The sequence below is a fragment of the Thamnophis elegans genome, chromosome 1, assembly GCF_009769535.1.
Source record: "Thamnophis elegans isolate rThaEle1 chromosome 1, rThaEle1.pri, whole genome shotgun sequence".
Taxonomy (NCBI): domain Eukaryota; kingdom Metazoa; phylum Chordata; class Lepidosauria; order Squamata; family Colubridae; genus Thamnophis; species Thamnophis elegans.
In genome coordinates this window covers 72,155,904-72,170,641 of record NC_045541.1, presented here as the reverse complement: position 1 = coordinate 72,170,641, position 14,738 = coordinate 72,155,904, and the positions used below count along the sequence as shown (strand labels likewise).

The window sequence follows — 14,738 nt, the reverse complement described above, 5'->3', positions numbered from 1 at the left end:
GGTTGGTAAAATGAGAACCCAGATTGTTGTGGGCAATATGGTGACATTTGTAAACCACTCAGAGAATGCTGTAAAGCACAATGGAGTGGTAAACAAGTCTGAGTGCTATTGCTATTGCTACAGACATCCTACTTATTGTGGGGAAAATATTAGCATTATTTTACATCTGTTGGGCATGTGAGGCTCTGAGGTTTGATCCATTAAAACAATTCTTAGGTCTTCCTGACACTTAGAGCCATTGAGTGAGTGCATAATTCTTCTCTGGCTTGCAAGAAAGTGAGACACTACATCTGAATCTTAACAAAATCCCCCTCCTTTTATTCAGTAGGTAGGGAATAGAGAAAGCGAGATCATTAAATATCTATAAAGGACAATATTTATAACTCAGCACTGATGATGTTACCTAGTTTGAATAATAAAATGTCTTCAAGAAAACAACAAAGCTTAGAAAGCATTAAGGACTCTCATTTTAACCTTGAGCTACAAATATTATACTTTGCTTTGAGTTGATTTTACTTAACATGTAACTTTGCATTCTTCTTAGTTGGTCCACCAGCTCTGGTGCCTTTCTACCTGCAGTGGTATGTTTTCTACTTCGTTGTTCGGCGCAAAAATTGGGTGGTAAGTAGTATTTCCATTGTGGTTCCAAAAGGAGGTTGCATTTCCATTGTAGCATAATAAAGGGAGCCACAGCAAAAATGTAGACAAGTTTTTAGGATACTGCAGGTGCACCTTGGTATGGGATTATACCACACTATTTGACAGAATATTTCTCTGTTTTCTTGTGACAGGATTTGGCTTGGATGGTGACCTTCTATCTTCGGTTCTTCATAACATACTCATTTCTATTAGATCTCAAGAGCCTCTTGTGTCTTTTTCTCCTGCTGAGGTGAGTTCCAATTGATCCCACACTTTTCCTGATTTCTTTGGGTTTCCATGCCATGTCCTTGTAGGCAAAGCTTTGTGCCTTATACAGCCACATGTATTGGCTTTCAGGTTCTGCAATACCAAAGGTTTGATTCTCGCACATTTGGGAGGACACCAATTGGGGCAAATTGAATAAATACATACATCGATATTCATAGCCCAAACCAGAATTTTGCTTTCTCTCTTGCTTGAGTGCTCTGATTCAGACCAGGAATGGAATGCCTTAGCCTTCCCTGAGAGGATGTTGCGGGATGATCATGTACAATGCCTTTTTGCATCTATAGATGCATTGTGTCTTCTCAGAGTTGCTTTTCAGCAGATGGCAAAATCTAGTCAACCTTAGTTGATCTTGGAATGGCCAAGATTCCAAGCAGCTTTGACCATGGTTACAGTACTTGGATTTTAGACCCCCCTGGAAGTTTCAGGGTTGTTGGTTAGACCTGGAAGTTTTAAAATCTTCCTGGAAGAAGAGAATGCCAAATCCCTTCTATCACATTGCCAAGGTATGGCATGTATATACTCATATAGAGGTGAACTCAAGAAGAACATGTCTATTCCTTTTTTTTTCTTTTAATAAAAGTTAGGGTCAGGGTTTTCTCTTCACATCTTCCCAGCCATTATACTGACATTTTCTCAGTGGAAAACAATTGCTAAATAGGCTACACCCAAGTCTATTTTTTATCATGAAGATTGATGGATTATGTCAGTGGTGGGTTTCAAATTTTTTTAGAACCTCTTCTGTAGGTGTGGCTTGCTTTGTGGGAGTGACTTGCCAACCATGTGACCGGGTGGGAGTGGCTTGCTGGCCATGTGACCGGGTGGGAGTGGCTTGCCAGACATGTGACTGGTGGGAATGGCTTGGCAGTCATGTGACTGGGTGGGCATGGCCAACTTGTAAAACGTGGTGAAACTCACTTAACAACGCTCTTGTTTAGCAACCAAAATGTTGGCTCAGGAACTCTGACAATGAAGTGTGCAAGTCTTAAAGCTGTCAAATTACAAGACCCTTGCACCCCTAACCCTTTAGAAAAAAACCCCCAGGGGTGTTCAAACTTGACAGCTTTAAGACTTTTAAGGTTTAGATAGGACTCTTAGAGGTGGGCGGGGTGATTGGTGAGCCAGCCAATCAGTGATCGGCAGACAGGGCAAGCGTGGTACGGACGGGTGGGGGAAGGAGCTGGAACCAGTTCTAAACAACACCGTATATTTGTGGAACCTCCTCTATATAAGAGGTTAGAACTGGCAGGAACCCACCCCTGGATTATGTGTCATCAAATGGTTTTTGACTCTTGTGACAACATCAATTTTCTCCATGAGAATACGAGATTAATCTGCTCTAATTCACAGAGAAATCTACAGCTCCAAAACTGGAGTTCTTCCTCCTGTCTCAAATAGAGAACCAATTTGATATAATGATTAAGGAGCTGAGCTAGAGACTGTGAGTTCCAGAATTCCTGGGTGACTTAGGGCCAATCACTTTCTCTCAACCCAACTCACCTTTCAGGGTTCATATTGTTGGAAAAATAAGAAGAGAAACACCACATACACCATTTTGAGTTGTACAAAATAAAGATGGGAAATTATTGTTAGGGTTATTGTTAATAAAAATATTGTTATAATTATTATTAATAATAATAGTAGAGGTTCTTAGTATACTACGGTTATTCCGAATAGTAATGATCATGAATTCTTCAATAGCTTTTCGTTGCTAGAAATATGCATCTGGTTAGTTTGCTTTTGTTTAATTTTCTTCTAGTTGCATTTCTCCCTAATTCTTCTCCTCTTCTGGTGTTTCTCTGTTACTTCCAAATTGCTTTATTTGTACTTTTGGGTAGGTTGCAAAATTGTAATCTGCTTTTATTTTTGCTGTGTAGAATCATAGAAAGTCACTGGTTTGTCTGGGTGACACAAATGAACCACATCCCAATGGCCATTGATTATGATAAGAACATGGACTGGGTTTCAATGCAGGTGAGATGCACATCCTCCCCAACCCTTATTTCAAGGGACATCTTATTCATATATAAATGCAATATAATAGATGGAGTGGAGGAAGGCAAAAGAGAAAAATGAATTTTTCCTTCTGAGGAAGAAGACTGGTGTGAGGCATGAACTATCTGATCTCAAGCTTTGATAGTCTTTAGATATATGATGAAATAGATTTTGCCACTTAAAATTCCCCTCTCGGCCACAAGTATTTGGGCATGCAGATCAAGATCTGTCCTGGGATTAAAACATTGCACAAGACTAGTTAGGTACCTGCAGATCCTTGAAGGGTTTTTGGGGTTGAGATCTACCTGAGATTTTCTGCTACTCTCTGAGATCACAGAGGCTGTATTAAGAAATGTAAAGTTTACACAAGCCCAAAATTTAAGAGAAAACTTTTATAAGATGTTTTATAGATGGCATCTAGATCCTAAAAAACTGGCCTCTATGTATCCAAATTTACAACCTAAATGCTGGAGATGTGATTGTGTTGATGCTACTTACTTTCATATATGGTGGACTTGTAAAAAGGTTAAAGCATTTTGGATAAAAATATGGTGGATTATGCAAAATGTTCTTAAAAAAAGAATAAAGTTTACCCCTCAGTTATTTTTGTTAGGTATAATTACTGATTCTACAGTTGTAGAGATTAACCTGATTTTGCATTTAATAACCACAGCTAGACTGCTGGTGGCGCAATACTGGAAGAAGGAAGACTTGCCTACTATTCAAGAATGGATATTGAAAGTAACAAACCTAGCTGAGATGGCTAAAATATCTGCATATCTCAAGGACCATTCAAATGAGAGATATAAACTGGAGTGGAGAAGATGGATTGACTATACTCAAAATAAATATGGGGCTAAGAAATTTCAGATAGCTTATGACTAAAGAAACAAGGAATGATATAATTTGTTTAGAGCTAGCCCAGCAAGGAGGAGTTAAAGCTCAAATGAAAGATGATATTAACTTTTTTTAAAGTTTATTTTAGAATGTTTTTGTTAAAGATTTATACCCTGTATTGGTTCTGGGAAGTCGGAGGGTGGGAGGAAAGGTTGGGGTGGGGTTGGGGTGGGGGAGGGAAGTAAATATTTGTAAATGTTTTTTTTTTCAAAACTCTCATTAAAAAAAAAGAAATACAGTTTCTTATTTAGAAATACAGTTTACCATTTAAGGAATAAGCCATATGTTTGGATTTTTTTTTTTGCCAGTGCTAGGATGATCAAAGTCATTGCAGACATAACCTGGAAGTCATTTTGATTTCCTGCAGTTCAGAGCACAAGTGAAAAAGCATATTTGTTTTGTAATAGTCTTGATAGCAACCATGGGTGTAAATTGTTCAACCTGCCTTTTCCTTGTGGGTGCAATTCAGGGCCAAATTAAGAGTCCATTATAAGCAGAATATTTATAAAGTGAACCATGCTATTACACCTTGTTTGCAGGTCAATGATTTCTAAGGATATCAATTTATTCCATCCAGAAAAGTAGAACCTAAGCCTAGCTCTGATTCAGAGACCAACCCTTATGTGGCACAAATAAAATCAGGGTTCTAGAAAGTGGAGACAAGTATTAAATTTGTGGTCATTGCAACACCTTTCTGCTTATATGGAGTTATCACACTATCTTGATTTTGATCCAAAGTACAAAATTATCTTCTTGTTTAGAGAACAGATTGAAAGAGCTGCAGGAAATGTCCAGCAGGAAACAAAATCAATACATTCTTAGAGTTGGCTTATTCCTCTCTTTCTTCCCTTTTCAGCTTCAGGCAACATGCAATGTAAACCAGTCCTTATTCAACGACTGGTTTACAGGCCACCTCAACTTCCAAATTGAGCATCAGTAAGTACATTTGTCTTACGGGAAATGGAAATTTGGGGAGGGGTGGTATCTCAGTTTCAAATAAACTAGAAAATAAGGGGGATATTGCTTGACAATTGTGTTTGCTACCTCTTTCACTGTTGTTCTCACCATATTTGTCTTCTGAAATTTCACATATTAGCTTTTCTGAAGTTTCACATATGATCCTGAATGAAGAAGAACATAAGTATTATGCACAATAAAAATCTTCAGTAAGATTTCCCAGGTTCCTTCAAACCCTATTATTCTATGTTCTAATAATTCATCAGACACATTCCAAGGAATGTCAAGTTGCATTTCACATCTTTCATAGTTGCTTTATCTAGAACAAATTTCCTCTACCCTCTTTCCTGATAACTTAATCTGAATCCTCCTACTTTCCCCTACAAAGCCTGTTCTTTGTTCTTTAACCCTTGTCCCTTCTCCCTTTTCCTGCTTATTCTCCAAATGTTCATCCTTATTTTTCCCTGAGAAAATCAAACTGTCACTCCCCCCTCTTTCACTCCTCCTCATAGCCCAACCTAAAATCATAACCAATTTACTCTCAACAAAACTGAATACTTCAATGGGGTGATACTTTCCTTCTGCCCTTCTCCTCTCTGGCGAGATAGGCCTTCTGTTAATATGGTCTTTCCTCACATGCAGCACCTTCTCCTGTTGTTCTTCTCAGTGTTTTGAAGTAGTATGAATGACTGGCCTACAAAAGCTGTACACAACTCAGTCAGTTGACCTACAGACTTACCAGGCTCCAAAAGAGATGAACGTGGTGGTTAGAAATCACATTTTTTCCCTATTGCAGGGAACAGGAGTTATGACAGATATTTATTTAATCCTCATTGAGAGGAAATAGTCCTGGACCTTTCTGCACTATAGCAAGTTGTTCATGCAGATCAACTGTCATACTTTATAACCGTTTAGATTTTGAATATTTTACACACTCTTGCAATCCACCCTTTTTGGAGAGGAGACTTTGAATTTGATTTGATTTGATTTGAAAGTTTATTTATAGGCCGCCCTTTTCCCTGGGGGGACTCAGGGCGGCTTACAACTCATGGGGGAAGGGGATACAAACCATGACACATAAGAACAATACATAATTAAAAAGAACACAACATTCATACCATTCGGGTGGGGGTGGGTTACAATCTTTAGCCCCAGGCCTGACGGGATAGCCAGATTTTAAGGGCAGTGCGGAAGGTCTGGAGGGTGGTAAGGGTACGAATCTCCACGGGGAGATCGTTCCAAAGGGTCGGAGCTACTACCGAGAAGGCTCTCCTCCGCGTGGTTGCCAGTCGACACTGACTGGCGGATGGAACTCGGAGGAGGCCTAATCTATGTGATCTAATTGGTCGCGAGGAGGTAATTGGCAGGAGGCGGTCTCTCAAGTATCCAGATCCACTACCATGAAGGGCTTTATGGGTGGCAAGTAGCACCTTGAAGCGCACCCGGAGATCGACAGGTAGCCAGCGCAGCTCGCGGAGGATAGGTGTTATGTGGGTGAACCGAGGTGCACCCACAATCGCTCGCGCGGCCACATTCTGGACTAGCTGAAGTCGCCGGATGCTCTTCAAGGGCAGCCCCATGTAGAGCACGTTGCAGTACTCCAGCCTAGAGGTCACAAGGGCACGAGTGACTGTTGTGAGGGCCTCCCGGTTCAGGTAGGGTCGCAACTGGCGCACCAGGCGGACCTGGGCAAATGCCCCCCTGGTCACAGCTGACAAATGGTGGTCAAAGGTCAGCTGTGGGTCCAGGAGGACTCCCAAGTTGTGAACCCTGTCTGAGGGGTGTAGTGTTTGACCCCCCAGCCTGAGAGATGGAACACTTGCCAAATTAGTGGGAGGGAAACACAACAGCCACTCGGTCTTATCCGGGTTGAGCACAAGCTTGTTAGCCCTCATCCAGTCCCTAACAGCTTCAAGGCCCCGGTTCATCACATCCACCGCTTCATTGAGTTGACACGGGGCGGACAGATACAACTGGGTATCGTCCGCATATTGATGGTATCTTATCCCGTGCCGCCGAATGATCTCGCCCAGCGGTTTCATGTAGATGTTGAAAAGTAGGGGGGATAAGACCGAACCCTGCGGCACCCCATATGTTAGGGGCCTAGGGGTCGATCTCTGCCCTCCAACTAACACCGACTGCGACCTGTCCGAGAGGTAAGAGGAGAACCACTGCAAAACAGTGCCTCCCACCCCCACCTCCCGCAGTCGTCGCAGAAGGATACCATGGTCGATGGTATTGAAAGCCACTGAGAGGTCAAGGAGAACCAGGATGGAGGCATGGCCTCCGTCCCTGGCTCTCCAGAGGTCATCGGTCAATGCGACCAAAGCGGTTTCTGTGCTGTAACCAGGCCTGAAGCCGGACTGGAATGGGTCGAGATAACTAGCTTCCTCCAAGGACCGCTGGAGCTGGAAGGCCACCACCTTCTCAACAACCTTCCCCACAAAGGGGAGGTTGGAGACTGGACGATAATTGTTAAGAACGGCTGGATCCAAGGATGGTTTCTTCAGGAGGGGTCTCACCACCGCCGCTTTAAGTGCGGAGGGAAAGACCCCCTCCCGGAGGGAGGCGGTAACAACCGCCTGGATCCAGCCCCGTGTCACCTCCCTGCTGTTAACAACCAGCCAGGAGGGGCACGGGTCCAGTACACAAGTGGAGGCACTCACAGCTCTCATGGCCTTGTCCACATCCCCAGGGGCAACATCCTGAAACTCAACCCAGCGATGGTCTATCAGATTATCCCCTTGTGCCTCGGCTGGATCTGCAGAATCGGAGTCCAAGTCCGACCGAAACCGAACAACTTTGTCCGCCAAGAACTGGACGTAATCCTCAGCCCTACCCTGCAGGGGGTCCCCAGACTTGGATTTCCTCTAACCCTTTTAGTGTCAATGACTTGTTATAGTCTCCTCATTCCAGGCCTCCTGTTCAGATAGTTCAATATTTCAGCCACTGAACCCTGACAAGACCCATTACAATAATCTGTGAAGATGGTTAAAGGGAAAAAATGGCAAGACATAGCCACAGAAGGAAAACCCAGTTTGCAATCAATCTTAGATATATCTCTGCCTGTTTTGCTTAAGAACTCAATCAAGCTAGGCAAGAGGTGCCAGAATTCTGCTTAGGTGCTTCTTCTAAACCTTTCTGTTCAGCACCATTGGGAAGAGGTTGTTGGGTTTGAAGGTATGCTTATCTCATTGTTACAAAAAGAGGAGCCATAGACTGCATGACGTCTTACAGGTCTCTCTCTCTCTTCTTTCATGTAGCCTTTTTCCCACCATGCCTCGACATAATTACTGGAAGGTGACCCCCTTGGTGAAGTCCATTTGTGAAAAGCATGGCATTCAGTATCAATCTAAGCCTTTATTCACAGCCTTTGCAGATGTTGTATGGTAAGCATTGGCTCTTATAACAAAGTTGAACCTTTTTTGTCCCAAAGTTGCTTTCCCAAAAGGCAACTGGATTTCTTGTTTTTTTCTTTGAAAATGTTTCACTTCCCAAGGAGTTTTTTCAGTTCTCAGCTTCTTAGATTTTCAAAGAAAAAAAAAACAAGAAAGTCCAGTAGCTTTTTGGAAAAGCACCTTTGTGACAACCATAACCTAGATGATAGAAAATCTCTGTAGACATCAAAACTTTTTTGGCAAAGCAATTTCACTGATGAGAATGCATTTTTGGAAAGACTAAGGAAAATAATGTTGAAAGAAATATGTAGGAACTATTATCTAGACAAAGGAAGTTGAAACTCAATCTAGAGAAATGAAACAACATTCAGAATCATCTCAGGCAGATGTCACCTTGATTCATTTAACCATAAGGAAGAGGAAGAAGAGGAAGTATATTGACTTATGACCATAATGTAGCTTGCTCATCACAATTGTAAGTCATGATACTCATAAAACAGGTTGGTCACAGGTATTGAATTGTCCTGTGTGGCCTGGCATTTATGCAATTATGGTAAGATGAGGCTACATATGTCTCTGTAATACTGGAAAAGCACATGTCCTATTGTTTCAGTGTGCCCAAAGTCACAGGAGCATGATCTCACTGGGTTAGGAATCTTCCTATATCAGCCTTCAAGGAGAGCTGAGGAGAGGCATAATATCATGCCAGAGTAAATGCCCTCCAATGTTTAGATATAATATGTTATTTATTTATATTTATTTATATCTATTTATTATTCATATTTATTTATTAACTTACTTTGCCGCTAATCTCACTATGAGGTGACTCTGGGTGGCTTACAATGTTAAAAAGAATAAAACAATACAGAAACCAATTATCAGTTATAACTAAAGGATGAGAGGAAGAGAGTAGGCTGAACAGGTGGTGGTGGAATATGCTATTAATCTATCAACCACTAATAATGTGATGAGTGGCTAAGTGTCCCCTGGGTGGCAGAGTATCTGTTTGTCCTAGCTGGATGCAATTAGTGCAATCCTTAGAAGAATTATTGCAGCATGGATAGCGAAATGTGGATCTGGCAATCAAGGATCATAACACTTTAGCAGAAATGTCCTTTGGCTCTTCTAGCGAAAGAAAAGATGAGCTCTACTGTTTCTTTTGTGCTTCGGGTTCTCTTAATGCAGGAAAGTCCCCTCAGATTGTGAAGCAGATGTGGGAATACCTTTCTATGAAGATACTGCTTGTCTGGAGTTTATTTTGCTTACAAGACAGTTTCTTTTGGCCTGACTTGAAGTTATGTGGATTCTTTGACTACTGCTGGTATGCAACTCTCAGGGGAATCAGGGCCAGGGTCACTTTCACTGTTACTGGTGAGGAAGTGTGCTGGCAGCTTTTTCTTGTATGAGTCAAATGACAGACAACAGTGTGAGATGGCTTAGAAAGTAAAGCAGGTTAATTGGGCAGATGTTTGTGCTGAACATCCATATTGCTACCAGCGTGTGTGTGTGTGTGTGTGTGTGTGTGTGTGTGTGAGAGAGAGAGAGAGAGAGAGAGAGAGAATTGTTGTTCTGATGTCTGCTAGTTTTTTTCTCAGATTTCTCAAAACATGTTCTCTATTTTTATAGATTTAATTTCCTCCCTGAAAGTGTGTTTTGGCTCTTCTCTTTTGACATGGCTGGCAGATTTACTGGCATGCACCTGCCTGCATTATTACTGCTATGTACAGTAAATTTTTATGGCTTTTATGACAGAGTCAGGACCATTTGTTACTTTCCAGTAGTCAGGTCACAGACTAAATTGTTTTTAAGGACTCTGATAGTTTGGATGTGATGAGTCTGCCATAGGATGGATTTCTAGGAGGAGTTGCTTTTTTGTAACACAGCAGTAGCTGGCTGCGTTAACTGCTTCCAGATGCCCTGTTGACATTGTAGAGCACGCTGTCAAAATGCCCATAGGGCAAGCTTCTGTTGCCATTTTAACCCTGACATTTAATTGTCATTGAGGATTTGCAAATCAAGGGCTTGTTGGAAGCTGTCTGCCTTGAACTGCAGTATGATTTAAATTATGTACTATAAAGATTTCTGCAGATAAAAGCCAAACCTCATGGAAAGGTTGAGCAATGTGGCTGTGGGAAGTGCATGTGACTTGTTCAGGAGGTTGTCTCCCCTGCTTCCCTGCTCTGGAGGGTACTTGAGTTGAAACTTGAGAAGGCTGAGGAGGAGCCTGACTTGTTCCTGAGGGATTAAGGAGATCCTGAAATGCTACATCTGTCACTCATATTTTGTGTTGTCTCTGCATTGGGGAGATACTCGATCCTCATCTGTTTCTCTCCTTATTGGAGGTATTGCCCCCCAGTATCATTACTGGGGCTGGTCCAGGTTCTCTGGATGGCATTTTTAGGCCATAGGACTGAGTCAGAAGGAATAAAAGCAGTCACAGGTCAGGAACTTATTACAGGAGCTGTCACTATCTTTGGTCCTCCAATTGTCTTTGAGGAAATCTTAGAATTCTGAGATTACACTGATAGGGGTAGCATATAGAAAAAAAATGCAGGTGTTCTAAGATATTCCGTGCCTACCGTGTTTTCCCGAAAATAAGACATGCCCTGATAATAAGCCCAATCAGGCTTTTCAGAGCATGCACCATAATAAGCCCGCCCTCAACTATTTAAGCGCATGCACAATTGGTCCCCACCATTACAATTGTACCACCTACTGGTACAGCTTACGGGGCAAAAAGGGGGCCCGCCGCAAAAACAGCGGCAGGTGAAGCGAAGTGCTTCCACCCTCCATCCTTCCCTCCTGTGCAAAAAGAGCCAGCCGCAAAAACAGCCGCAGGCCAGCAATGCGATCACCCTCTTCCGCCTGTTCTTTCTCGTGCAAAAAAACACCGCCCACCCCACCCCAATGATAAAGGCAGCCTGCCTGGTTCCCTTCCCCGCCGCTCCTTTAGCGAGGGGTGGCAGGTGGTGGTGGTGGTGGTGGGAGTAGCGAGGCACGCATCTTACCTTTCCAGGTCTGTTGTGCTCCTCCCCCTTTTGTCCAGTGAATCCCCTTGTAAAAAAAAACCTCATGAGTTCAACTCGCGAAGTTTTTTTTTACAAGGAGCTTCACTGGATGAAAGGGCGAGGAACGCAATGGACCTGGAAAGGTAAGAGGTGCACCTTGTGGCCCAATACCGCCCACCTCACCCCAATGGTAAAGGTAGCCTGCCTGGTTCCCTTCCCCGCTGTCCTTTTAGCGAGGGGTGGCAGGTGGGGGGGGAGAGAAGCAAGATGTGCATCCTAGCGCTAGCAGAGACTGACAGCTCCGCTGCATTCCTTGCCCTTTCGTCCAGTGAAGCCCCTTGTAAAAAAACCTCGCGAGTTCAACTCATGAGATTTTTCTTTTACAAGGGATTCACTGGACGAAAGGGCAAGGAACGCAAAGGACCTGGAAAGGTAATAGGCGCACCTCGCTTCTCCCCGCCACCTGCCACCCCTTGCTAAAGGGACGGTGGGGAAGGGAACTAGGCAAGCTGCCTTTACCATTGGGGCAAGGTGGGCGGTGTTGGGCCGTGAGGCACACCTCTTACCTTTCCAGGTTGGTTGCATTCCTCGCCATTGTGTCCAGGGAAGCCCTTGTAAACCCCTTCTCGCGACTTCAAGAAGTTTGATTGAACTCACAAGGTTTTTTTCCCCAGTGGCTTCCCTGGACACAATGGCGAGGAATGTGATGGAGCTGGAAAGGTAAAAGGTGCGCCTCACTTCTCACCTTCCCCAGAAAATAATAAGCCCTCCCCCTATAATAAGCCCAAGGCCATATTTCATGGGGCAAAAGAAAATAAGACCCTGTCTTATTTTTGGGGAAACACGGTATTTGGCTGGTGAATGGCATGCAAATCGATGTAAACACATGGAAAAATCTCATATGATTACTTCGTTCCCACAAGTCACAAACAAATGTGTGAACCAAATCTTTTGAAAAGTATAGTTTTATACTCTGGTTTCTCTTCAGTTCATATAAATCTTTCCCTGTTTACTATTGAAAATAATAGCCTCAAAATGTGATGAAAACACTGCCATGGTTTATTCACTGAATGGTTTATTCACACATGTGTGCCTCTATTTCACCATAGTGAAATAGTCCTTGAAATTCTGAGCACCGCAGCAACTTCCCCTGCCACAGTGGGGGAAGTTGCAGCATCTGACAGTCATGTGATCATTCTCAGGGGCGAAGGTTGCAAGTTGCTTCTGCTGCTTTTTTCTATTCCTTTTTTTCCTGAGGAACCTGCTACAGAGAATGAGATCTCAGGGATGTATTTCATAGCATGCTGCTGCCTAAAGTATTCCCTGCCCAAATTGTGTAGCAACCCCCTTCACCTGGCTGTACTTGCATGGTGTAACAGCATCACTTCCCCCACCCAGCCACAATTGCTTGCACAATGCTATTCTGTCCCCTCACTCACCCAGCTGCACTTCATAACACTCACCTTCCTGGTTGCCGACCTGCTTCCAAGTTGCCTGAGACTTTGGATTTCCTACCAGTTTCCCTACTGACTTTGTTTGTGGGAAGCTGGCAGGAAATCGCAAGTTATAGTCACACGAGATCCTTGCTTAATGACCTGCAATCTTCACTTAATGAAGGCAGTGAGGACTGCCAGGATTGTCATGGCTAAATGATGGAATTAGATAATGTTATGCTTTACAACCCTATTGCTTGGTGATAGAAATTCTGATCCCAATTGCTGTTGTAAGTTGAGGACTAAACTATCATTTCATGATGACTTTATGTACATAAATAAGTCCTGTCATTCTCTCCAGAAGATAGTACTGTCTTAATCCCTGTAATTTAATTCTCTCCAGTCCTGTTCTTCCATTTTAGATGATCCTTACGTTTCTTATCCTACCATTCACATTTGTTCATTGGTGTATACCCCACTTCTTCATAGTGCCTGAGCTGGCTTCACCTCTTTTCTACTCTTTCTTCTAGCTCTCTCAAGGAATCAGGGCAGCTCTGGTTGGATGCCTACTTGCACCAGTAGGAGCCAAACACCATCCCTCATGGGACAGTTTTCCCCATCCTTGTCACCTCCGCAATTGAAGAAAGCAAGTGCCTGGTTGGAGAAGATTACCCTTGTGAACTGAATTCTGAAACCCGGTGTTACTGCTCCAAACATTCTCATGTTTCCCTTTTTAACTTGTGTATCTACCATCTCTCCTTTCTGTCTGAGGACCTGAAAGTTTGTTCAAAAATACATATTCTTCAGCCTTCAGGACCAGAAAGCAATACCAGGAAAGGCCTTCACTGCCACTTCACTAAACTTGGTGTTTAGCAAAAAACAACAGCAACCCACTACCTTAGTTGCCTATTCATTATGGAGTACAAGAGCCTATTTTGTGGAAGCAGTTGAAAGGAGAGAACCTGGAAAGAGAAATTCAGGCGCTGGGAATAGAAACTCCTGGTAGGGGAAATTCAAACTGGGCCATAGCTTAGCACTGGAGAAGTTTGGAGAAGGAAGAAACAAAGGAGGGGCTGAGAGCCTTGATCGAAATAAATCAGTCAGTTCCTGGATGTAATTCACAAGTACTAGAGAATAGTTAGGCAAGCTTATCTATGGGGAGGAAAAGAGGATTATCTTTTGTGCCACAACTCCCTGACATTCCTGGATGTACTTTACTTAAAAGGATAAAGAATATAATATAATTATCCACTTGCCTCTTCTATAAGTGTATAAGACAAATTAGTGAAAGGAGACTAATGAATGTTGATGGACTTATTATTAATTATTAGTGTGCAAATAAATGCTGTTTATTCTTTGGGCAAATCTGCTGTTACATTTTGGAGGTGCAAGAGGAGAATTAAAACAAATCTTTCGGTATTGCTTATTTATTATGGTCAATTTCTATGCCTGAATTAAACACTGTTCTCCAGAAGGACTAAACTTCTAAAATTTATGACCTGTTGACTTCAACTCCCAGAATTCCTGAGCCAGAATAGCTACCAACCACCCCCAAAGCTGTAGGCTACATTTTATTCTCATGCAAGTTGACAGAGCCAAGTCTTTGTGCTCTTCCTCAGAAAAATGGGAACCAATATCATCTCTAGAGGCAAAATGTTCCATAGGGTGGGGCAATGGCAGAGAAGGCCTAGATCCCATCAATCATATTTCTTTAACTGAAGGGAGCCATAAAATACCCTCTCAGCATGACTAGGTGCTATGGGTTGAGGCAGGGGTGGGTTTCTCGCCCCGTTCCAACCGGATCGGTTGGAACGAGGCCGGCGGCGTCCTCACGCATGCACGCGGCGCACGTGTGCACGCACGCGGCATCCTCGCGCACGCACACGGCGCACGCACACACGCAGCACGCGCATGCGTACTAGCGTCTGCGCGATGCTCCAGCTGCTCCTGGAGGATCGCGCAGGCGTTCTGCGCATGCGTGGAAAGCGCAAAATTCAAAAAAACCGGGTAAGGAGCGGGCGCGGGTGTGCGGGCGCGCGCAGGCGCGGGGGGGGGGGCTTCGCCGTTCCCGGAAGTTACTTACTTCCGGGTTCGGCGACCAACCGGATCGCAGGGACCGGTGCGAA

At 43.4% G+C, this 14,738-nt stretch overlaps 1 protein-coding gene across 1 annotated transcript in view; it reads left to right on the top strand.

Moving 5' to 3' along the window:
- The window catches only part of LOC116507472 (acyl-CoA (8-3)-desaturase-like), a 32,085-nt gene extending 18,054 nt beyond the window's left edge, over nucleotides 1-14,031 (top strand). The window contains exons 7-12 of the mRNA XM_032215670.1: nucleotides 545-621; nucleotides 792-889; nucleotides 2,802-2,898; nucleotides 4,673-4,752; nucleotides 8,037-8,162; nucleotides 13,143-14,031. Of these exons, the coding sequence (XP_032071561.1) occupies nucleotides 545-621; nucleotides 792-889; nucleotides 2,802-2,898; nucleotides 4,673-4,752; nucleotides 8,037-8,162; nucleotides 13,143-13,194 (530 nt within the window). The 3' untranslated portion in view covers nucleotides 13,195-14,031. The remainder of the gene's footprint in view (nucleotides 1-544; nucleotides 622-791; nucleotides 890-2,801; nucleotides 2,899-4,672; nucleotides 4,753-8,036; nucleotides 8,163-13,142) is intronic.
- Nucleotides 14,032-14,738: the final 707 nt, after the last annotated feature.